At 38.6% G+C, this 21,648-nt stretch overlaps 3 protein-coding genes across 7 annotated transcripts; all 3 read left to right on the top strand.

Moving 5' to 3' along the window:
- Window positions 1–980, top strand: LOC103695780 (heavy metal-associated isoprenylated plant protein 43-like). Its single transcript, XM_008777191.3, has 3 exons — window positions 1–94; window positions 214–292; window positions 362–980. The coding sequence occupies exons 1-3, from the start codon at window positions 92–94 to the stop codon at window positions 805–807; spliced, it is 528 nt and encodes a 175-aa protein (XP_008775413.2). The 5' UTR covers window positions 1–91; the 3' UTR covers window positions 808–980.
- A 1,510-nt stretch (window positions 981–2,490) lies between these two features.
- LOC103695782 (flap endonuclease 1) lies at window positions 2,491–15,209 on the top strand. Of its 4 annotated transcripts, XR_602293.4 has the most exons (18): window positions 2,491–2,566; window positions 2,672–2,788; window positions 3,018–3,076; window positions 3,208–3,267; window positions 3,378–3,431; window positions 3,528–3,576; window positions 3,692–3,739; window positions 4,949–5,014; window positions 5,632–5,682; window positions 5,762–5,881; window positions 5,955–6,039; window positions 6,912–6,993; window positions 9,219–9,327; window positions 9,415–9,471; window positions 9,568–9,614; window positions 9,694–9,747; window positions 14,822–15,013; window positions 15,098–15,209. XR_602293.4 is itself a non-coding variant. In XM_008777194.4 (17 exons), exons 1-16 carry the CDS (start codon window positions 2,555–2,557, stop codon window positions 9,719–9,721), a joined length of 1,044 nt encoding a protein of 347 aa, XP_008775416.2. In that variant the 5' UTR covers window positions 2,491–2,554; the 3' UTR covers window positions 9,722–9,747; window positions 14,822–15,174. The 4 variants fall into 4 exon arrangements, 3 of the variants coding, with proteins under 3 accessions (XP_008775416.2, XP_008775414.2, XP_008775415.2); XM_008777194.4 differs by having other exon boundaries at window positions 14,822–15,174; XM_008777192.4 differs by lacking the exons at window positions 14,822–15,013; window positions 15,098–15,209 and adding an exon at window positions 12,072–12,442.
- A 2,153-nt stretch (window positions 15,210–17,362) lies between these two features.
- On the top strand, window positions 17,363–20,059 carry LOC103695783. 2 transcript variants are annotated; one of them, XM_008777195.3, is made up of 8 exons: window positions 17,363–17,499; window positions 17,971–18,031; window positions 18,223–18,288; window positions 18,525–18,622; window positions 18,712–18,837; window positions 19,053–19,403; window positions 19,487–19,552; window positions 19,782–20,059. In XM_008777195.3, the coding sequence occupies exons 2-8, from the start codon at window positions 17,986–17,988 to the stop codon at window positions 19,929–19,931; spliced, it is 903 nt and encodes a 300-aa protein (XP_008775417.2). In that variant the 5' UTR covers window positions 17,363–17,499; window positions 17,971–17,985; the 3' UTR covers window positions 19,932–20,059. The 2 variants fall into 2 exon arrangements, with proteins under 2 accessions (XP_008775417.2, XP_008775418.2); XM_008777196.4 differs by lacking the exon at window positions 17,971–18,031 and having other exon boundaries at window positions 17,452–17,499.
- The last annotated feature ends 1,589 nt before the right edge of the window (window positions 20,060–21,648 follow it).

Genomic DNA, 21,648 nt, shown 5'->3' with positions numbered 1-21,648 from the left:
CGCAAATCGTGGACAAGGTGAATTTTATCTCCACTGCTCGGAGCCTGCAGAGAAGTGGATCGGACCTCCATTGGTTCTCGTCTGTGCCGCCATGGTAGGCTCAGACCCTCCTTGCTCCCGTTCATCTAAAAGTTCGGAAAGAGCTGTATATGGATTCATACACATGAGCTCTAATTTATCTTGTATGTCTTTGTGGTTTTGCATGAAACCAAGGGCAAGAAGACGATCGTGTTAAAGGTCACCATGACGTGCAAGACAAGCTTCATGCTGAGGGCTGTCGGCAAGCTTGAAGGTAGGAGCTCTACGAGTTGGATTATATTTGCTTTACTCTCGTCCATTAAGCGAGCAGTATTTTTGGCAGGCATCGACGAGATGACGGTGGATATGGAGAAAGGCACGCTGACGGTGATCGGAATTGTCGACCCGGTGTGCATAGTGAGGGTGTTGAAGAAGATCAAGGTGGCCGTCAGCATCGAATCCGTTAACCCTTACAAGCCCCCGGCTCCCCCAAAACCCCCGGAGAAACCCAAAGAGAAACCTAAGCCGTGCCCGCCGCCGTGCCCACCGCCATGTCCGCCGCCCTGCCCGCCGCCGTGCCGGTCGGTGCCATGCTGCTGTGGCACGTGCCCACCACCATGCGCACCGCCATGTCCGCCGCCCTGGTGCCGGTCGGTGCCATGCCGCTGTGGCACGTGCCCACCACCATTCCCGCTGCCGTGCGGGTTGGTGCCATGCCGCTGTGGCACGTGCCTTTCCGGCTACCATTCCATGGGCTACGAAGACCCCAGTTGGTGCACCATCGTCTAAAACAGCAGTTCCCGATTGCTGTTTTGCTTTCTTTAATTTGCTCCTACACGAAAAGGAGAAGAAACCAGCTAGCTGTATCACTTCCTTTTGATTATTGGTTTGTTTAATATGTTTTTTGTTTCGGTACATGTGTGTTATTATATGTCTTCAAGAATCGCAGAATAGTTTCTTTCTCTCTCTCTCTCTTTCTCTAGCCATCATTAACTATAGAGAGAAAGACTGGCATATACTTCGCACAAAATATATATATCCTTCCGGCATTATTAACGTTTCGGGAAAGGAACATCACCAGGACGAGCACGGGCAGTGGTGCTTCAGGGAGAGAGAGCCAAACTTGCGAACAGAACGAAGGAGAACAAACAAGTCCCTTCTAACGTCCCTTCCACTTGCTAACAGAACGAAGGAGAAAAAACAAGTCCTCCATGAAAGTCCCCTCGAGTGTCTGCCCACTTGTACATGATATCTATAATATATGCATGTCATATTCATGATTAAAATAAGAAAGGAATGGGATGAGATTAAGTAAATTAGAGAAGCAAATATAAAACAAATATAGAGAGGAATATGATGATGGCGATATTGATAGACATGTGATCAAACCAGTTCCAAAATTTCATAATATTCTCGCACTAGAAGACCAATTAAAGGAACGATCTCCACACAATCATAGCTAGAATACATCTAGATATAGGAAATTTATTTACGGCACCAAACCTTTCCACAATTCAGCTTTAGAATGGAACCACTTCAATTCTTAGACTGGTCTTATCAAACAAACAATGCTTGCCTATACTACTCTCTTTTTCTCTCTCTCTGACGCGCAGGAGGAGGGAGGAATTTTACGTTTAAGATCGACGGCAATGAGTCTTGTTTAAACATTGATTAATTTGATGTTTTGACCATAGAAAAACACTTCCTTCTTGTTTTTAAAAAAAAACCAAATTTGAGGTAGAATGAATCAAAGTACATGCATTTTCTATGTATGTATGTATTCGGCTACTTTCATTGATGAGATATTTCTAATCAGACCAAACTAAAAACAGAAAGCAGCATACTATATATAATATATTGCATGGTCAGGAAATATTATTAAACTAAATAGTTGATAAATTTCTTATTGCATGGAAAGCCATGTGTATTAATAGCCCCATTATGCATCAACTTCGGGCTTCATCCATGAGTGCAAGAACTGTCAGTGTTCTTGTACTTCCCTTCATTTTCTTTTTGTTGACAGGAGCTGATGGCCGCTGCAACATTTTGTTCAATAGTAACCTCGTGGCAGATTCATGGCCTAATGAATCATTTGACTGGCAAAAAAGTTGTTGACACTTATGGGCCAAGGCTATCAGGACTATTTAGAGGTGAGAAACATGACGAAACTAGACGTTGTATGTGGCGACTCCGAGCACAGGCGAGAAAGTTAGAAGGCAGGGGGAAAAGGCAAAGACGCTGGCTTCGTCAAAAAATAGCTCGCATGGTGTTGATCGAAAGTTGATGGGCGCTGCACGTCCAGCCTATACTTTTGGGCCGGCCAAGCATACTGGGCCAAGGCTCCACATCGATAGCAACCAAGGCGGGCTGAACCCGTCCCTCGTCTATGGTGATCGGATCTCACTCCGGAGGCGGGAAAAGCGAGGAAGCCTCGCTCCCTTCTTGTCCTTTGCGTTGGAGACCCCTCTTTCTTTTCTTGCTACGAAAATCCCCCCCAAATCTCTTTCCGAGCTCCTCCGCCGTACTCCCCGCCGCCATGGGCATAAAGGTTAGGACTGTCGATCCATCGACCCCTCCTTCGAGGCTCAATGCCTCCTCCTCTCGCTCTGATGGTCTCTCTCTCTCTCTCTCTCTCTTCGCCACACTCTGCTAGGGTTTAACGAAGCTTCTCGCCGACAACGCCCCCAAGGCCATGACGGAGCAAAAGTTCGAGAGCTATTTCGGGAGGAAGATCGCCATCGACGCCAGCATGAGCATCTACCAGTTCCTCGTCCGTCAACAAGCCTCCTCCTTCTCTCTATCTGATCGGCAATCTAGTTTGCGGATTCAATTCTTTCTTCCCCTCCTTCTTTCCACATGTTTTTTTCAGAGTTTTGAGTCAAAATTTCTTTGATTTCGTCACTAGAAAAGAGTTGTCCCTTTGCTATATGAGTTGTAGGGTTTTGGGTTTCCAAAAAGGTTTCGATTTTTATGCTCCGCAACCTTTATCTTCTTGTTAGATTGTTGTGGGAAGGACAGGAATGGAAACCCTTACCAATGACGCTGGTGAAGTTACGAGGTGATTTTTCTTTTTCTTTTTTTTATAAAAAATCCATACTGAATTTTGGCTAGCAGTCTCTACTGCATGTCTCAATCTGTAGGACCTCTCTCTCTCTATCTCACGACACTTGATGTATTGGTACTTGGTAGTCACTTGCAAGGGATGTTCAACCGGACGATAAGATTGCTTGAGGCCGGAATAAAGCCTGTGTAACTTCCTCCCTTTTTCTTGAAGACCATGCATATCTCACAATTCCAATGGTTAATTTTTGTTATTCATAAAGGTAATTTCTTGCTGAAACTTGTAAACTATATGGCAGGTATGTTTTTGATGGTCATCCACCAGATTTGAAGAAACAAGAGCTTGCAAAGAGGTATAATTTAAGAAGTTTCCTTTGGATGACTTTGAAATATTTAAGTACGCTTCGAGGTTGCATGTGTAACATTCGGTAAGCTATTGCATTCTACAGGTTCTCAAAAAGGGAGGATGCCACCAAGGATTTGAGTATAGCAATAGAGGTAAGTGCTTTTCTCTTATTGACTACCGATTTAGAATGCTGTGCTCTACCCGTTTGATAGCTTTCTTTGTCCTATGTCAAGCAATTTCCATTTTATCCTTTTTATCCCTTTGCAGGCTGGAGATAAGGAGGGTATTGAAAAGTTTAGCAAAAGGACTGTAAAGGTAGTTTTCAGTGTCCTGCATTTACATCCCACATTTTGTTTTTCAAAGAAGACAGATCATGAATACTATTGCCTTATCCACGAGTGACCCAAAGATTCAAAATTCTGGAAGTATGGAAATTTTCCTCTATCCAAAAATCTAGTACTTCCCTAGACTTTGCTTTTTGACTTTTGAACATTGACACTCAACATGACAAATGCAGAATATTTTACCACAATGGCATGTTGTCGTCTTGTTGAATGATGGAAATTACTGTGAAGACAAAGCAGCAAGAATTATTTATTTTCATGATTGTATTGAATGTAACAATAAAAACCACTCTGCCATCAGAGGCAATGAAGCGGGATCATTTTATTCCCTAGTAGCAAGAGATGAGAATATTTCAGACAAAAGTTTCAAATACTGGTGGCACGGCAGGGCATCCCATCATCCTGAGTGTTGGTATGGAGTGCCGTCTCAAGTGTTGGAGAGGAACACGTCAGGAAATGGATTGGCATGGGACAAATATCCACCATTCTGAGTGTCGGGATATAGGGTGTCTCGTTCCATGGAAGAATTGGGACGATGCTTGTCCCACAGTATTTAAAACCTTCATCTAGACTTGATGTTTGGTGCTATGATAGAACTGAGGCCAAAGTTACATGTTTAATTGTTTCCAGCTCAACTGTATCCAACCTTACAAAACATCGTTACAAGTGAGGGTCTTTACCTTAGAACGGGCACTTAGATTGTCTGCTACATACAAGTTTGATTCATGATCTATGTGCAGCTTAGAGCTGCCGATTCTACTGAGTTTAAGTGTTGGTATTGGAAAAAGGTACCAACTTTGAGTACTTTCAACTTATGACATCTCAAACCACATTCAATGGTTCACATAGTGTATCTATTGGACTTGCCGCTGTCGTTGATGCTTGCTTCATAGTCAAAGTGTGGCTGAATATTCAGATTCTTAAGAAAATGCATGCCCTTGCCTTGAAGTTTGGTCCAAAGTAATATGCCATTTCATCCTGTGACTTTTCTTGTATATTATAGTGTCTCTCTTTGTGGGCCTTGTAGGTGAATCTCCAGTTTGATACTATAATACATGTATTGACTACATTTTGGTGCTTAAAACTCCTCACGGTTAATTTGATACATATGGGATACTTTTTTCCCTAAAGTTTAAATGATAAATTTCTGGGTTTTCCTGAAATTGTTTGTTTCTGGCAGGTTACAAAGCAACACAATCAAGACTGTCAACGACTTCTAAGATTGATGGGTGTGCCTGTCATTGAGGTGATATCAGAACTTGATCCATTTTGTTTATTTTTATTGAACTTGTTCATTCATGTATTTATCACTCAAAGAGCTACTTCAACATATCTTAGAAGACTTGAAGTTGGCATGACCAGACAGTAAATGTACTTGTCTTTTTCATATAAGACTCATTTGAACAAAATAACCACACTTATGAAAGTAAAATCCAATCATACAAGGATGACAGTGCTCACCTGTTGACTTGTGGCATAAACAGTGCATGACGAAAGACGTATGCTGCTCTTAGGGCATGTTTTGATATTCATATAGGATTGACCTGAAAATTCTATAGGATTAGGCTCAAAATTCTGTAGGATTAAAGGATTGGGCCGTCTATTTAAGCATGGCCCTGTATCAACCAAATACCACCTAGCTTAAATCTCGTGGGAAGAAATAAAAGATCTTTATAAGTCTTTTTTTCCTTTCTGTAGCCCAAAGGCTAGGATCTAGGCTGGGTTTGGACAGGCTCTCAGAAAATAAAAGATAGATGGGCCAACAAGCCTGATTTCTATAGGATTTTCAGCTCGATCCTATAGGAATTTTCAAGCAAGCCCTTAATCTAGAAATTTGCTTGACTTGCTTATTACATTCTACAGGCACCTTCTGAAGCAGAAGCGCAGTGTGCATCACTTTGCAAAAGTGATAAGGCATGAAAATGGTTTGATGGCTAGTGGTTACTATTTCAATATTTATAGTTTTTATTGTCATGATTATTTTAACCTCTAGGTACATGCTGTGGCATCCGAGGATATGGATTCACTAACTTTTGGGGCACCAAGGTTTCTTCGCCACTTAATGGATCCAACCTCCAAAAAAATCCCTGTGATGGAATTTGAAGTCTCAAAGGTGCCTTATATTGTAGACAGTGTTATGCTTGTTACTTCATCTTGAACTCTCTGATCTCATGTTTAAGTTTCAGGTACTGGAGGAGCTAGAACTCACCATGGACCAATTCATCGACTTGTGCATTCTTTGTGGATGTGACTACTGTGATAGTATCAAAGGTATGATGGCTTTGAGAATATAAGTAATTATGTATAAATACTAACCACAACTTGCACGACATGATATGTTCAAATATTTAATCTGCTGCTCCATCCTTCTCAGCTTAACACCTCTTTTGTTTTTCAAATGAAAAATGAAGTTTTAGTAACTAGAAATTTACAACCAATTGCCAATCTGGTGCAACCCACCAACTTATTTTGCCAATATCCCTAATTTAGGCCAACTAGAAGGCAAGTGTAATCACCCAAAAACACTGTGGGGTTGGGGGGATGGGTTGTGTTTCTAAAAGTTGTCATATAAATATAAATATAAATATAAATGAATACATAGAGATAAAGGGAAAAATGTTGGAAATAGAATAAATATTAATAGTGTTTGCTACTCAAACTTCAGCTGGAAACACTGCTTTTATCCTACTGATAACAGACTGTTACCCTCCTAAGTGATTTTTATGACTCTTTTAGCATTCAGTTATCCTTAACACATCAATTTCCATTATATTTTCTATAAGTGACATTAAGATTACTAATGACAAGTGAAGCTACAGGCTGAGTGTTGATTCTTGGTGTATGCATGTCATTTGTGTAGAGTCTGCATGCACATCCATTGTATTAACCACACTCTTTAATCTCTTTCTCTTAAGCAATGTTTTAGAAAATATTGTATAGTCCCATCTGTTGCTCTCTACCTTGCAGAGGAATTGCTTGTTAAAGGTGATTGATTCATTGCACTGTGAACAACCTGTTTTTGTTCTGTTGCTGTAAACTTATTATTATCATCATGCATTTTTTTTTTTAATATATCTTTTCACTTCACTTTGCACGCCGCAGAAACTGTATTATAATGCTGTTAATGCATGCCTTGGAAATAGGTATTGGGGGACAAACAGCGTTGAAGCTTATCTCTAAGCATGGTTGCATAGAAAACATATTGGAGAACATAAACAAAGAAAGGTGCATCTATCAACATGGTTACATTTTTTTTCTTTTATGTCTGAGACATATTTGCCCAATTCTTTTCTTTTTATTTTTTTTGGTAAAAGTTTCTTCCTTTTTTTTTGTCTGGTTTGTATAGAATTGTTGAGTAGAAACATGATGGGCCGCCAAGTTAGATAAACACGAGTTTGTTCAAGAGGCAATTGTCGTTATGAGTTCTTATTATCAATGATTACACAAATATATGTGCTACATAAGCTAATTTTTGATCTAATGGAATGTAACTTCAATATAAGACAGTTGTGATTCAGTGATTACGCTGCAAAAGCATTATTTATGCATGTTAACTGTATATCATATATGTGTGTGTGTTTGTGTTACGTATGTTACTGTAGATGTATAAAGTATCAGTCTTCTCAGGAGAATATTCTTCCTCTATTTACTTTTCAATATGATGATCACTTGGCCGATTTGCTGGTGGCTGCGCATCTGAAAAATCTATCAGAAGGTCATCACCAATGAACATGACCAGATATTTAGTTGTTCTTTTCTTTGTTCCATTTCACTTTTTGTCAAGCCGTGTTTCCCTTTTAAGAAATTGCTGCTTAAAACAAAGAAGGGTAATGATCCCCATTGACTAATGGCTATTGAAGCGAATCATAAATATCCACTCAAAGTGGATGTTTTGCTAGGATAAATTGGCTTCTGCTTATGACAGGTTTAGAAGTCACAAAACTTGCATAGACAATGGCTCCTTGTAATTCTTTTGTGGTCACTCCATGGCAGATGCCTACACAACTTCACATCACCACATCTTATTGAAGCCTCTATAAGTTGCCTTGGGTCTTCATTATATATCAAGTTGCTTCATAAGCAAACTTTTCTGAATTTCTACTGGTCTTTTTTTTTATAAAATACTGTATGCTAGCAATATGCTATTCATGGGCAATGTGTTGTAAAATTTGTGAAGCAAAAAGTTCAGTGATTTTTCTTTAGTACCTCAATCGAATTACTTATAATCAATTTTATCAAATTATGCTCTTGAATTGATTGCTAATCAAGGTTTTACAAACCTATACCAGCCTGGTACTGGTTTCTGGCTGAACTGGCACAGTGCCGGGCTATCCCATACCGACACGATATGGGTTATGGGTCATCATACCAGTACAATACCAGCATAGCTAGGAATCATTTTTTTTTTTGCCTAGGTTGTTGATAATTCATTACATAAACGGTTGAAAATGCTATGTGGTTTTCTTGTTGACACCACGTGGAACCAAATATCAATGAAATTGTGCCCATGTATATGGAAAATCTTTTTATTCTTACCATCTTTGTAGGTGATTTTAGAATAATATTCAGTCATTTTAGTTGATGCTGGGAAGTGATGACCTTAAAAAAGAATCTGGCATCTGGTGGCTTCAATTAAAGATTTATCTGCCTAGGTTGATGATATTTCATTCGGCGCACACTTCATAATGCTCTATGACATTGCAGATTGACTTGTATGGTTGAGGTTGAGAAGGATGAAATGTTTGGTGGCACATATCTACCTTGCAATAACTCTCCTTTTCAATCCTCGTGGAAAAAGAATTACCTTTTGTAAAATTGTCATTTTTCTATCTTGTATGTCATCTCTTGCTATTTCATATTTAGAAGGAAAACAATGTCCCGGAGCAAAATACTTTGTCATTTATAGAGTGGTCAGATGACCAGAATATCATTTGACCTTTTCCATTCTATGTGAATGAAGACAAGGGTTGTATTGGGCTTTCACTTCTTTATAAATACTCCAATAAACCTTATGTTTATCAACAACTCCTTTATAAATACTCAAATATACCTTTTGTTTATTGATAACTCTTTGTCTGAAGAGTGGACAAATGGGTAGATAGAGTAGCTTAAAGTGTTTTTATACTCGTTGCTTGACAGGATGAAATTGGAAGGCTAGGTTTTATTTGTTCATGTAGCCTGTTTAAATTGCCTGGGGTACATGCCTGGCACAGTCTTTCTGTCAATGGATTGAGGTTGCTTTCTGTAGAATCTCTGCCCCACATGCAAAAAAATGTGCGAGTGCATATGTGCACCTGTTGATGGCTCATGTAACATGGATTTCGTATTCATTGGCTTTGTTGTTTGAGTTTCTGAAAATGCAGGACTTCCATTAGTCGTGTAGTGACATTACAGAAATTCTGTGTCTCTTCTATGTTGTCAGAATTTTGTTTAAGGCATTTGTTTTGCAGGTATCAAATACCTGAGGACTGGCCATATCAAGAAGCTCGGCGCCTGTTTAAAGAGCCTACTGTGTCTCAAGAATTTGCAGAGCTCAAATGGACTGCTCCAGATGAGGAGGTATCTAGTGATATCCAAGTTAGCTCGTACAATACCTATTAGTTTGACTTCAAACAGATAACAAGATGCTTTCTTTTCCTCTTTTAGGGCATTGTGGACTTTCTGGTGAAAGACAATGGTTTCAACCATGACCGAGTAATAAAGGTATTCATTCATGCCATAAAGCAGTATTTCCTATGAGCCTATTTCCCTCAAAATCCTTGATACCAACCAGTTGTTTTTTTTGTAAATATTCAATAGGCAATAGAAAAGATTAAAGCAGCAAAGAATAAATCCTCCCAAGGGCGGTAAGCATTATAATGTCATTATTTATTTTTTTCCCCTTTTTTTTCGAGATAGTCTATGACTCCATTTAGAATTTTGTAGATTGGAATCCTTTTTAAGCCAGTTGTGAGTGCATCCATGCCTCTTAAACGGAAGGTATGTTTTACAAGCCTATTGCACCTTTCCTTATTTCTTTTTTGGGTTTTTTGCATGAATTCCTTCCTAAATATTGAATTTTGCATGAATACTCTGCCAAAATTGATATACCCGCGTCAAATGCTTGTTTTGCTATTTTACTCTTTTTTTTTATCCTTGATTTTGCATATGTGCCTATGCCATCTAACGTCGTTAAAAAATTAACGGTTTCAAATTAAAATGACTAAAATATCTTGAATGGGTAGATGTGCAAAAAGAAATATTTATAAGGTGATTGCGATGGGGCACAAAAAATTAATTTCAAAATTTTATTTTATTTTTAATTAAAATAAATGTGGTTTTTATTAATGGTGTTAAAAGAACCGTTATATTTGGGGCATTTGTACAAAAACAGTGTTTTATGAGGATACAAAAATAAATATAAATTTAAGAGGGTATTCACACAAATTTGAATTTTTAGAAGGGTATTCATGCAAAAAATCCTTCTTTTTTTTTCCTATCCTTTTGTCACCATAGCAAATGTGTTCGAGGATTTGCACCTTCTCTGCATTTAAAAGTTCTGCTGGGGTGATGTTTAAGTTTGACTTGGACATCTTTGAGACATCTGGAGCGTTAAAATTCGTCAGAACTATTTGTCTTTGACCATTGCTTTTGAATAGTATTACATTGAACACAAATAATTACGAGGCCCTTTTGTGACTTCTGTCTCATGCATCATGTGAAAATGTATAAGGGTCTTTGGATGCTTGATTCACAGCATACTTTTTTCTTTTGTCGGTACTAAGACATGGTTGTTACAAGCAGTAAATATTTATTTTTATTTTCCACTAACTAGAAAGGATTGTCACATTAACATAAAAAAAGAATTTTAGGCGACAGGCATTGTGAGCTATCTTTTTTAGGGGTTTATTTTGAAAAGCATTAATGTCAATGCTTCTACATATGGAAAGGAAAATGAAAAACTATGATTCAGATCAGATGGCTGTCGTGATATTCAAGTTTTCATTCACGTGTTTGTTCGCTTTTTATTTTTAAATTTAATTTAATTTTAGAAGTTGAATCCATTGCATCACAGTCCTTGATCTGCTGGATTTCTAGTACCATTTATTATCTGCAATTTCTTAATCACATATTACATTTCTGCATACATATGCAGCACATACAAATAAGTAATCATTATGTGCATCAATGATCATAGAAAAAAAATACCAGAATGAATTAGCTTTCTGAGAATTTATGCGTATAACTAGTTTGTAAACTAACTTCAATTTCATGACGTTTTAGTTATACATAACTTTTCCATTAATACATCGCTTTGGATGCTGACAAATAATTAACTTAAATTTTAAAAAACATGATTACTCATGGAAGTTGTAATATCAGCTTTATATAAGAAGCTCATGTTTCAATAATACTAGTATCAGGGTTAGTTCAAAATCTGTATGTATTGGTGTATGCACAGTGCCAAAGTTTAGCAGTTCTTAGTTTTTATAGGAGTCCAGCATAAAGTTTCGTCTTTCTCATCTCTTTTTTTCCTCCAAGCTGGCCAAACCTACAGGTGATCTATTACTTGAACCAGTGCTGCTAGGGGTGGGCTAACATTTGGTTAGTTGTTCTTGCCCTTCCAGCCCACGACATGGAGTCGTCTGAAAATAAAACATCAGTTTAGGGGATTTATGGGTTATCCCATCCAATGCACTTATAATAACAGCTTTTGACTTGTTAATCTATGAATATTTCCCTAGGCAATAAGGTTTTTGAATTATCTGACACTGAAGTTTGGTTCACATGACATGACCAAGCCCATTTGTGGATTGATTCAGCTTCAGGTTTTTTGAAGAACCACCATTTTGGTTTAATTAGTTCCTCTTGAACATTCTCTCATATCTTTCTATCTGCATCTATGGCTTGTTTTTCTTCTGAAACCAGCTGCATATAAAGAGAACCTAAGACTCCATCCGCTCTAATTTTTTCCCCCCATTATCACCTAAGTGCAATATTCTTCTTCATCTCTCTTTGCTTTCTTGTGAATAATGTTCATTAATTTGCAATAATTCTTTTCTTCTGAAGATAGCTTTAACGAAAGGGGCACAAAACTGTCACTAAAGGTTCATAAATTTATAACAATTTTCAAACTAAATCAATAGTGTTACTTTTCTTGAGGTAGCAATTTCTTGTTTTTACTAGCCTGAATATGTGGCCTTAGAAAAGTGCTTCGTTGGCTTACTAGGACATGTCTTATTATCAAGTTAAAGCTTCTTTTACAAATGAGTACGCAAGCTAGAACTGACCACTCCATGCTCTCCGTGATACCTGGGTAACAGAAAAACAAATGCACACTTGGCGCTCCCAGACCAGCACTCAAGTGTAGGATGTTCACTCTGCAAGTCTGTATGAGCTCGCGCACCAATATTGGCAGATTAAAACAGCCAATTTCAGGGATGCAATTCAGAAATTGTGAGCCGATATCGGGCATCTGTTTCAGCAAATGATGCCGACAAAATTCTAGTGATCCTTAGGAGTAACTGATGAATTGTTGGATCTTATATGTTAAGACTAAAATTTGTAAAGAACATCCTTGCATGGGAAATTCCTATAGCATCTTCTGCAGTACAAACATATGTAGCTAGTTGGATTATGTAATTATAATCTTTGTCACTCAAAGTGTGAGGGCTCGGTCTACTTGATCGGCCCAGTCTTTTGGCCCAAACAAAATAAAAAGAAAAAAAAATACAGAGAGGGAACGATGTTCCCTGTTTGAGTAGACCGATTTCGGCTCCTCTTCTACTCCGTCAGAGGCTAGGAAACTCTAGCCTTTATGTTTATTTAAGGGACCTCACTCCTTCGAGCCTTACCATTGATTATCGAGTCCGCCACCGATTTTGAGGAGATTTTTGAGTTTATTACCGTGGGATATACTTGGGAATTTTGCCGTTGATCTAGCCGGAAGAGCTTGTCGGAGGTAAGTTCTTGTTGTTGATCCCTCTCTTATCTTTCTTTTGGTTGTTGGGCCATCGTCTCTCCCTTGAATTTGGCCGGTGAATTGCTAGATTGATCGTAGACAAGCCTTCCATGTTTCGGTATTTTTCTTTCTTCCATTTTGGTTGGCCGTTGCCGGACGTGGCACACCGCCGGCACCGCATGGATCGTCGATCGTTGTGGGTTGCCGGCCACAAGCGGCCGCCACTGTCGAGCACCTCCCACCGCTCGAGAAGAAAAGAGAGCCTACAATTCTCTCTTCTGTTGTTTTCTCTTTCCTCTTTAGTTCCTCCCCTCTAAGGCCCTCCAAGATGGTGATCGCATCTTCTTCACTTTTTTTTCTCTTGCTTCGAAATTGCAGCTGCCATTCATTGTGCTCGCCGGAAATTGAGGTCGTCGGCGCCTTCGGAGCTGAGGAAACACTCCGATCTTTCTATCCTTTTCTTCTTCGGACGACTAAGATTCATGGCAGCCGGCCAAGAAATCGGCCGAAAACCGCTTTGGGAAAAGAATCCCCTATTTTGCTTTGTTTTTGCCCCTTCTCCTTTTTCCAAGCACCGCCGCCGTCGGTGTTTGTCGTCGAGGCCTCTCCAGACTCCCAGCCACCGACAAGCGGGCTGGGATTCGAGAACGATAGAACCAATAAACCCCCTTCTCGGCCCTCCATTTAGGTTGAATTTGGCCAGTCGGCTACCGCCGCCAACCTCCTTGTCGGCTGTCATTTTACCGGACCACCACGATCACAGCCACCAGCTGCCTCCCTTCTTCCTTTGTTTTGCCAAGAAAGAAGAAAAAAGAAGAAAAAAAGGAAGAAGAGAAGAGAGAAAACTATCCCTCATTTTTTTCTCTCTTCTTTCTCTCTCATCTCCATCTTTTTTCTCTAAAAGGACTCATGGATTCATGAACCGAGTCCCATCGACTTGATCTACGAACTTGAGTTGACCCCTGAAAAGAGGCCTTGATTTGTCTTGGTGTCCGGGCTGCCTAATGGGTCGATCACCTTGGCTTTATTGAATATCCCTGAAACCTCCATTAATGAACCATGTTGATTGATCTTGGCCCTGAATGAGTCCAATTCATTAAGTGAATTGTCTAGACCCGACCTACACGAAACCACCATATGCTCGATCTTGTCTTCTCGAATTTTTTTATTAAAGTTATCGAATGGGAATTAATGGATGATGAATTTAGATTTTTATTTATTATATTTTGTTCGAGAGGAATTTGGAAGTTGAATGAAACGTTTAGCTTCGTGTTATCGTGGGTTGTGCCTTTCGGTAGCACGACCATGTCATGCTCCGGATCGGGATGTGACACGAAGGGGCTTCATTGATTGGTCTACTGAGAAGGTGGAGAATCACTTTATCAATTGTATTGAAACTTCATAGGTTTGAACTTTGGAGGAGAAAGAAAAATACCTTTTTTGGTATTGTTATATTTGGGCAAGTACTTCCTTCGCATATGAAAAAAAATAAAAGAGTGGCATCCTCTTGAACTTATCGGTGCATACAGATCTTGAAGAATGAGCTGATTCTCATCCTTTTAGCTGATGCATGACATAATTGTCATCATAATCTTCTTTTTCTCGAGAAGATTTGATATATATTATGACTTTTATTACTAGTGCGTAAGGGGATCCATGCTTATTTTCTCTCTCACTCGCTTGATTGCTCTCTTGCTCTCGTGCAGGCATGTAAGAATTATTGTTCTTATTATTAAACTGCTAGGTTGGATTGGAAATACCAAAATTGATAACATGTAAATGAGACATGGAATTCTGTAATCAGGAATAAAGAAATTAGATGGGCAGGCTTCTTGTCGTGAAATATAGGCTTCACCTTGGTTCCATATACATGTGATTTGCTTTGCTTTTGACTAAATATTATTTTTTGCTTTTCTAAGATGATATGACAGCTCTCTGTCTTGTCGTTATTTTTTTTTGGTACGCTCTATAATGTCTTCAGTTGTTTGAAAGAGCAATAGCGCAATCTGTTGCTAAATTAGCTGCTTCAATTACTTGTATATTGAAATGGGATTTTGCATTGCTTTTGCCAATCCTTTATAATATTCGCTCTTCTGATTTGTTAAATACCAGGAAACAGCAGAGAAGGTAGCAAAAGAAACAAGAAACAAGAAGTCTAAGGCTAGAGGCGGGAAGAAATAGTAGTTTGAAGTGCAGTCAAGATATGAAAGTAGAATAGCAAGTTCCACTGGGCAGATCAGAAACACTAGTACTTGCCTGTGTTTCTTGTTTTTCTGAGTATAGCATCGCAATCATCATGCGACCGTATGTATATTTTGGCACTCTTGCTGTTCATATTTAAAAATTTTTCCTGTTAGTACCGCACTTATGTTAGGATTTGCAAATTAGAAATTCCGACAACAATTGAGATACCTGCGTAGCTGTAGGGATGGAACGTCTCATTATTCAAGGGCACCATTTGCTAACCTTGCCCTTCTAGGGGTTTAGGGTATGAGCTGCACCTATCTTTTGAGTTCTCTGATCGTCGTACTTTACCCAGTAACTTTTGTACTCTTATCATCTTCCTTCTATTGCCACTAATCAATATAATTTGTTAGGTAATATCTTGAATCACCATAGTTTTGCGCCTCTGGAGTAGTTCTGAGAAGCGAAAATGTTGCCTTTGCCGGAAGCTGCCCAACAACTGAAACACTAGCAGGGCTCTACAGGGATATGGCGACGTGGAATGCCATCCATGAAGTGGCGTGAAAGCTGGGTGGTAGTCCTTGTTAAGGAGGCCATATGTCTCTAAATGTAATAGCCCGGACTGAGGAGGTCAGGCCCATTTTTTTTGTGACTGCGGTCGACCATGGTCGTCCGATCGTGGGAGGTGGAGAAAAAACCTCCCCAGTTGTGCCGAGCTTCGTGGTGGACGTCTGGAGCGCCCAGGTGGTGCTTTACATAATGCTGGCTGGGGTCCTGCCCTTTTTGGGAGACATAGCGGTCGAGATCTTGGAGGAATACGAGATCGGACGGGGGAGGTTTGGCATTGTGTATCGGTGCATCTTGACGGAGATCGGCCAGGCGTTCACCGTCAAGTCCATCGAGAAGGCCCTCCTCTCCGACGTTGTCGACCGCGAGTGCGTCGAGTGGGAGGCTGATAAAAACCTTCCAAAACCACGGCCATGGCGCTCAGTCAAGCGAGGTCTAAGCAACACTGAGGGACCAAATCGGACAACTAATGAGCCTAAACTGCCCAAGCCTTAGGCGGCCAAAATGGCGTAGGATCAGCAGCAGCGTGCAGGACCAGCCCGCGTGCCAGAATTCGCCCCATCTGAGTTGACCCAATATCAATCTGTTTATAAACAGATGGTGTGGAGCTTGGACCACTCAGGATGATCTGGTTGGAAACCAATTACCTCCTAGATTGAAAATAGTCGATATGTATAGTAATTTCTTTATATAGTTCTTAATTAACTTAAAAAAAGAGAGAAGGTTATGGTGAATGATGGACAGGGTGGCTCATATGATTTTAGGATATATTGTTGTATTTTAGCTAGTTTTAGCCCTAATTACTTCATCACTATCATGTATCCTAAATTTCAAAGTTAGTTATGATTATGATAATATATTTTAAAAATTCTATAAGTTTTGTTGATTGTGATCTTGATTTCTATTAAGTTTTTTTCACTTTTTAGTTGTACATGAATTTAAGGAGAAACCTTGGATGGGTTGGTAGGCAGGGATGGGTTTATATAAAATAAATAGGTTGATTTCTAACCGGACTATAAATTGTCTGTGCATAGGTGGAGAATTTTTTGACCCGAACTTGATTCGAGTTGACCCGAAGCCGACCAACCCAGCCCATTGCCACCTTAGCTAAATAACTCGATTGATTAATTCTAAAGTACATTGAAAAGTGGAGTATTCCAATTCACATGGACATCTCCGTCTTCAATAATTCAAGGATCGCTCGCACAACAGTCCACCATCCATGTCGATTTGTTCTACCAGGAATGGATCCAATGGAAAAGAATATGTTAAAAGATATACCTTTTTTTTGGTATATAAAAGATATACCGAGTCGATCCATCTCCTGATGCCTATCAACCAGCTCATGCTCTCTCTCTAATCCAAGGAATAATTCTCATCTTCCACCAACTTTCACATTTGCTGCTACGTCGGCAACTCTCCACTGTCATATACTTTTATGACATGCTATCTTATTGGAATCTAAACACGTGGAAATCAAAGCGGTAGCCAGAAACATAATTTGTTCAAAATTCAAACATGGTATCTTGTGTGTGTGAGAGAGAGGAATTGGATAGATAGTGGAAGGCTCAGGTAAGCATATTGATCATGGCATGCATTTGGAATCTAAATACAAGAGAATATAAGCCAGTGGCCATCTGTCACTCATGCAATCTACAAAGAAAGCAAAAGAGATCGGAGTAAATATTATGGTATCTTGCTTGTGAGTCTGGGAGGGGGAAGAGAGGATAAAATCCATGCTCTTTTTGCCTGGGAATTATGAATCTATTCTATTCTTGGTTTCGGTCTTTATGACAGAGATTCTAATTTGTAATGAAAGAGAGAAGACACGGAAAAAGGGAATGAATGGATTGTTCGGACTAATGGAAGATATTCTCCTCCATCACCCACTGAGAAAATTGGATGCGCAACATGTGTTGCTTCTCCAATACGACCTTTCGGTTCTTTTAAATAGACCTCTTAATGGATCAGCTTAAATCATCATTCCATCACGAGTACTTAGCCATTGTTCTTTCAAACTCGAGTGCTTTTCTTCAGAGGTAACCTTATTCTCATATTCTGTCCAAAGTCATATTTTTGAGACACTGGACTGATTGTAGACCCTTGCTCTGCTCCCTCTTCTCCTCTTGTTGTGGTCATAATAGTTCTTACTTTGTTCTGGTTGTCTATGAACTGTTCAGATGACTTGCTTATTGGAATTTTATAAGTTGTTTTATGCTGATCTCCATTTTTAATTGTTCATGAGTTGTTGAACCTTGGACTAATTTAATACCGTTCTGGCATTCCGAGGGCATCGGTTACATCCGTATATACCTGTTGCTATAAAAAATTACAAATTATTTAGTACTAAGATGTTTAAATTTGGAAGCACTATCTGAAAAATTTATGACTTCACAGGTGCTTTACATCTCCTGTTCATGGAATTGCTTGCTTAAATGTCATTTCCCTTTCTGATGGGAATATGAAAACTGACCATAATTCTTCATTATTTCACTTATGGACTCTTTCAGGTTTGATTTTTACAAATGGATTCTATTTCAGGCGAAGTAAAATATGAGTGCTTGCTCTTTGGTAGGTGTAATGTCTACCCTTTTTTCAAATAAAAGATTATCTGATAATTTAGTTTACATTTCACCAAGATTGCAAGCAGTATTTTATTTCTTACATAATAAACAGAGCAAATATCTTTTTTTTGATAGTTAATCTTTATATGACTGGTTATGTGATGCATTTGCCATCTTTCGGTGTACTATGTATCTCAGACATGGATGATACCTTGTATCCGTCGAGCTCAGGCATCAACTTAGCTTGCAGGAAGAATATACAAGGTAAGCTTAACAGTTCCAAAATGGTTAATTAATTCATGATGTCTTCCAAGTTCAGGCCTTTGTTATGTTAATGAAGATAGAAAGCATAATCGCTCCTAAATTTTAACTGGGGCATCTAAAATAGGAGCACCATGGTTAATGCACACCATTGTTTGGCCATTTGTTATTAAATTCAATAGACTTAAATATGCATCTGTACATAGACAGAAAGGTTACTGATTTTTGTCAAATTTTAGACTACATGTTGCATCATCTTCGAATCGAAAAAAGCCAAGTTCCACGCATGTGCTTGGATTTGTATAAAGAGTATGGAACAACGATGGCCGGTCTAAAGGTAGAGGCACTAGTTTTCTGAAGAGCTTTTGAGAGATTAGTTTGTTAATAAAGTTTTGGCTTTTCTAATCTACTGTGATTCCTATGCAGGCACTCGGTTTTGAGTTTGACAATGATGAATTCCATGCTTATGTTCATGGAAAACTGCCATATGGAATTTTAAAACCTGATCCATTTTTAAGGGGGCTACTCCTTTCAATGCCACAAAGAAAAATAGTATGTTGATCTTAGAAGTCCCCAGAAATAATAGTTTCATTTTTTATCATGTAGATAAGTGCAACCAACCAAATATGAGGATATATTATTGCTCACGCTCATCAGAAAAATGCTAAACTATTCGATCTCATAATCGAACCTAATTTATTTGTTGCTAGTTTCTCAAGAGAATTATTTTCTCATCACAAGTTTTAAATTTACGTCACTCTCTACAGATATTCACAAATGCTGATAAAGCCCATGCAGCAGAAGTCCTCAAAAGACTGGGCTTGGAAGATTGTTTTGAGGGTGTCATATGCTTCGAAACACTGAATCCACCAGTTCTACCCAGCGATAGCGATGAAAAGATCGATATCAATCGCTCAGATGAGTTTGAAGATCACATACTGATTCAAGCAAAACAATCCAAAGGTGAATCAGATACTGATTCAAGCAAAAGTGAATCGGATACTGGTTCAAGCAAAGCAGATGGCTCAAAAGCCGGGTCACCACGTATTCTTTGTAAACCTTCCATTGAAGCCATCAAAACAGCTATTCAGATTGCAAATATTGATCCTCAGAAAACAGTAAGACACATACTGATTTTTAGAACTTTCAGTATTTCATTATTTTAAGCAAGAGTTGGAAGCTAAAACTTTTCTATTTTCAGATCTTTTTTGATGATAGTGCTCGAAATATAGCAGCGGGAAAGGCAGCAGGCCTTACCACCGTCATCGTAAGCCAACACCTGCTCTGTATCAATTTAACTATGCCATAGTTTCTCTATATTAAGACAAATTCTTACCTATAGAAATGAAGAAACTATGATTATCTTAATTGGAAAATATGCAATTGGCTAACTGAAGTGCTTGGACCAACATACATAAAGAAATCAATGCTATCCATAGCTCTTAAATTAGTCTCTGCTGTCACTTCTGTCTAAAGCTTGGAAGAATGGAATGCAGGTTGGGAGCTCGGAGCTGGTTTCAGGGGCAGACCATGCCCTCAATAGCATCCACAACATCAAGGAAGCACTTCCTGAGATATGGAAAGGCTGGGATCCGTTGGAACCGGTCCTTCCATCCACTGCAGTTGAAACAGTAGTCCTCGCTTAGCACTTCATTATGAGAAGACCTACCTACAAAGATATCAAACTAAAGGGATTGTAATATGTATCAGTTAAGGAAATGAAGAGAAAACATGCTGCTATAGAACTTCATGACTAATATATCTTCGATGTTTCCAAGTTCTCTCTATTTTCTTAAACATTTGCACTGTCTTGCAATCTAAGAGAGGAGCTTCGGTACTAGCTATATTTTAATTTGGAGAAGAAAAAGCTTCTTAATTGCTCGAACTGCTTCATAGATTCTATCTAGATTGGTCAAGGATGCAATGAAGCATGCAGTATTAATAAAGAGAATTTATCAAAAATATTAATAAAGAGATGAGACACCAGGTCATCAAATAAGGGAATCTACTGTAATTCTTCAATTTTAATAAAGGACAATAACTTTTTTGTAATTTTGGCCGCTGAAGTAGGACTATATAAAATCGAGTCTTCTAATCACTCCAACCTTATAAACATTCCAGTGTAGTACCTGTTTGCAGACTAAAAATAAAAATAAAATAAAGAGATAGTCAAAATAAATTTCAGCTTAATTGCCACTCGCAGATTGAAAATAAAAAAAATATAATCAAGGAGCTCTACTATAATGCTCCAATGAAGATGAAGGACAAGGACATTTTTTTTAATGTCACTGGGGAGTAGAATATAAAATTTTTCTTTTTGTGGAAAACAGAGGTATAACCACCCAGGAGAAGTTGAGATTTTTCTAAATCATTCTAATGTGAACAAAATTGCATTGCAATACCTGTTTGCATATTTAAAATAATAAAATAAATGAAGAATAAACTAAAATTCAGCCTGGTGGCCATATGCAGATTGAAAATGAAAATAAAATTAAGGAGTTCTATTGTAATGCTTTAATGTTAATAAAGGACAAATATTTTCTTTTCTTTGTTTTCAAGGTGTATTATATAAAGTTGAGTTTCTTCTAAATCAGTCCAACCTAAAAAACATTTCAACGTATTACCTATTTGCAGACCAAAAATAAAAATACAATAAAGAAACAATAAAATAAATTTTTAGTCTATAAGTAGAAAAAACAGACAATTAAATATATTTCAGCCTCATAGACATTTTTTTTGGGTACATCGGTGACTCACACATAACGGGTGTGGGTATAGTATAAAGTCAAAAAAAAGAGGAGATAGTGCAACAGAGAAGGGGCAGACACGTGGTTCTCCGAGATAAATCCTCTAGAGTGACAAGCTGTATAGGAGGCCACCTAGTTCGTAGCATTATTCGCTTCTCTATAGACATGTGTAGCTTGATGAGAGACACTCACTCAAAAGTCTGCGGATGTCATGGCGTAACCACATCCCGTCGGCAGCACACCTCCGACTTTGAACCCACTCGATTACCGTGGCGGAGTCTCCTTTAAGAAGAATACAACCCGCAGCCAAAACACGTTTTGTATGGATGATACCCTTCCATGCAGTTTTGAGCTCGGCACCGACGATAGACGAATCAAAGATCCGCCGAGCCCCGGTTGCCACAAATCTGATATCATGATTTTTGATAACAAACCTCACACTACTATTGCTGCTCCTCATAGGCATTTGTAGATGGAAAATGAAAGTAACATTTGGATTGAAGCTAAAATTAAGTAGATTTCAATACCTTTTATCAGGTGCTCTACCATTGAGCCATGGAACCCTACAGTCTTAAAGAAAATAAGTTTTCTAAAACATATATAAGTTTATATAATG

This window comes from Phoenix dactylifera, chromosome 1 (genome assembly GCF_009389715.1).
Source record: "Phoenix dactylifera cultivar Barhee BC4 chromosome 1, palm_55x_up_171113_PBpolish2nd_filt_p, whole genome shotgun sequence".
NCBI lineage: Eukaryota > Viridiplantae > Streptophyta > Magnoliopsida > Arecales > Arecaceae > Phoenix > Phoenix dactylifera.
Note: the sequence above shows the minus strand (reverse complement) of the source record. Positions and strands in the feature narration are given on the sequence as shown.

Bases quoted from the DNA above. Each gene is read 5' to 3' on its own strand.
- LOC103695780 (XM_008777191.3), top strand. The intron at 293-361 runs GTAGGAGCTCTA...TATTTTTGGCAG, and splicing joins GGCTGTCGGCAAGCTTGAAG to GCATCGACGAGATGACGGTG.
- LOC103695782 (XM_008777194.4), top strand. The intron at 3,268-3,377 runs GTAACTTCCTCC...ACTATATGGCAG, and splicing joins GAGGCCGGAATAAAGCCTGT to GTATGTTTTTGATGGTCATC. The intron at 3,577-3,691 runs GTAAGTGCTTTT...ATCCCTTTGCAG, and splicing joins ATTTGAGTATAGCAATAGAG to GCTGGAGATAAGGAGGGTAT.
- LOC103695783 (XM_008777195.3), top strand. From the start codon at position 17,986: ATGGATTCTATTTCAGGCGAAGTAAAATATGAGTGCTTGCTCTTTG. The intron at 18,289-18,524 runs GTAAGCTTAACA...GTCAAATTTTAG, and splicing joins TTGCAGGAAGAATATACAAG to ACTACATGTTGCATCATCTT. The intron at 18,838-19,052 runs GTATGTTGATCT...CACTCTCTACAG, and splicing joins CAATGCCACAAAGAAAAATA to ATATTCACAAATGCTGATAA.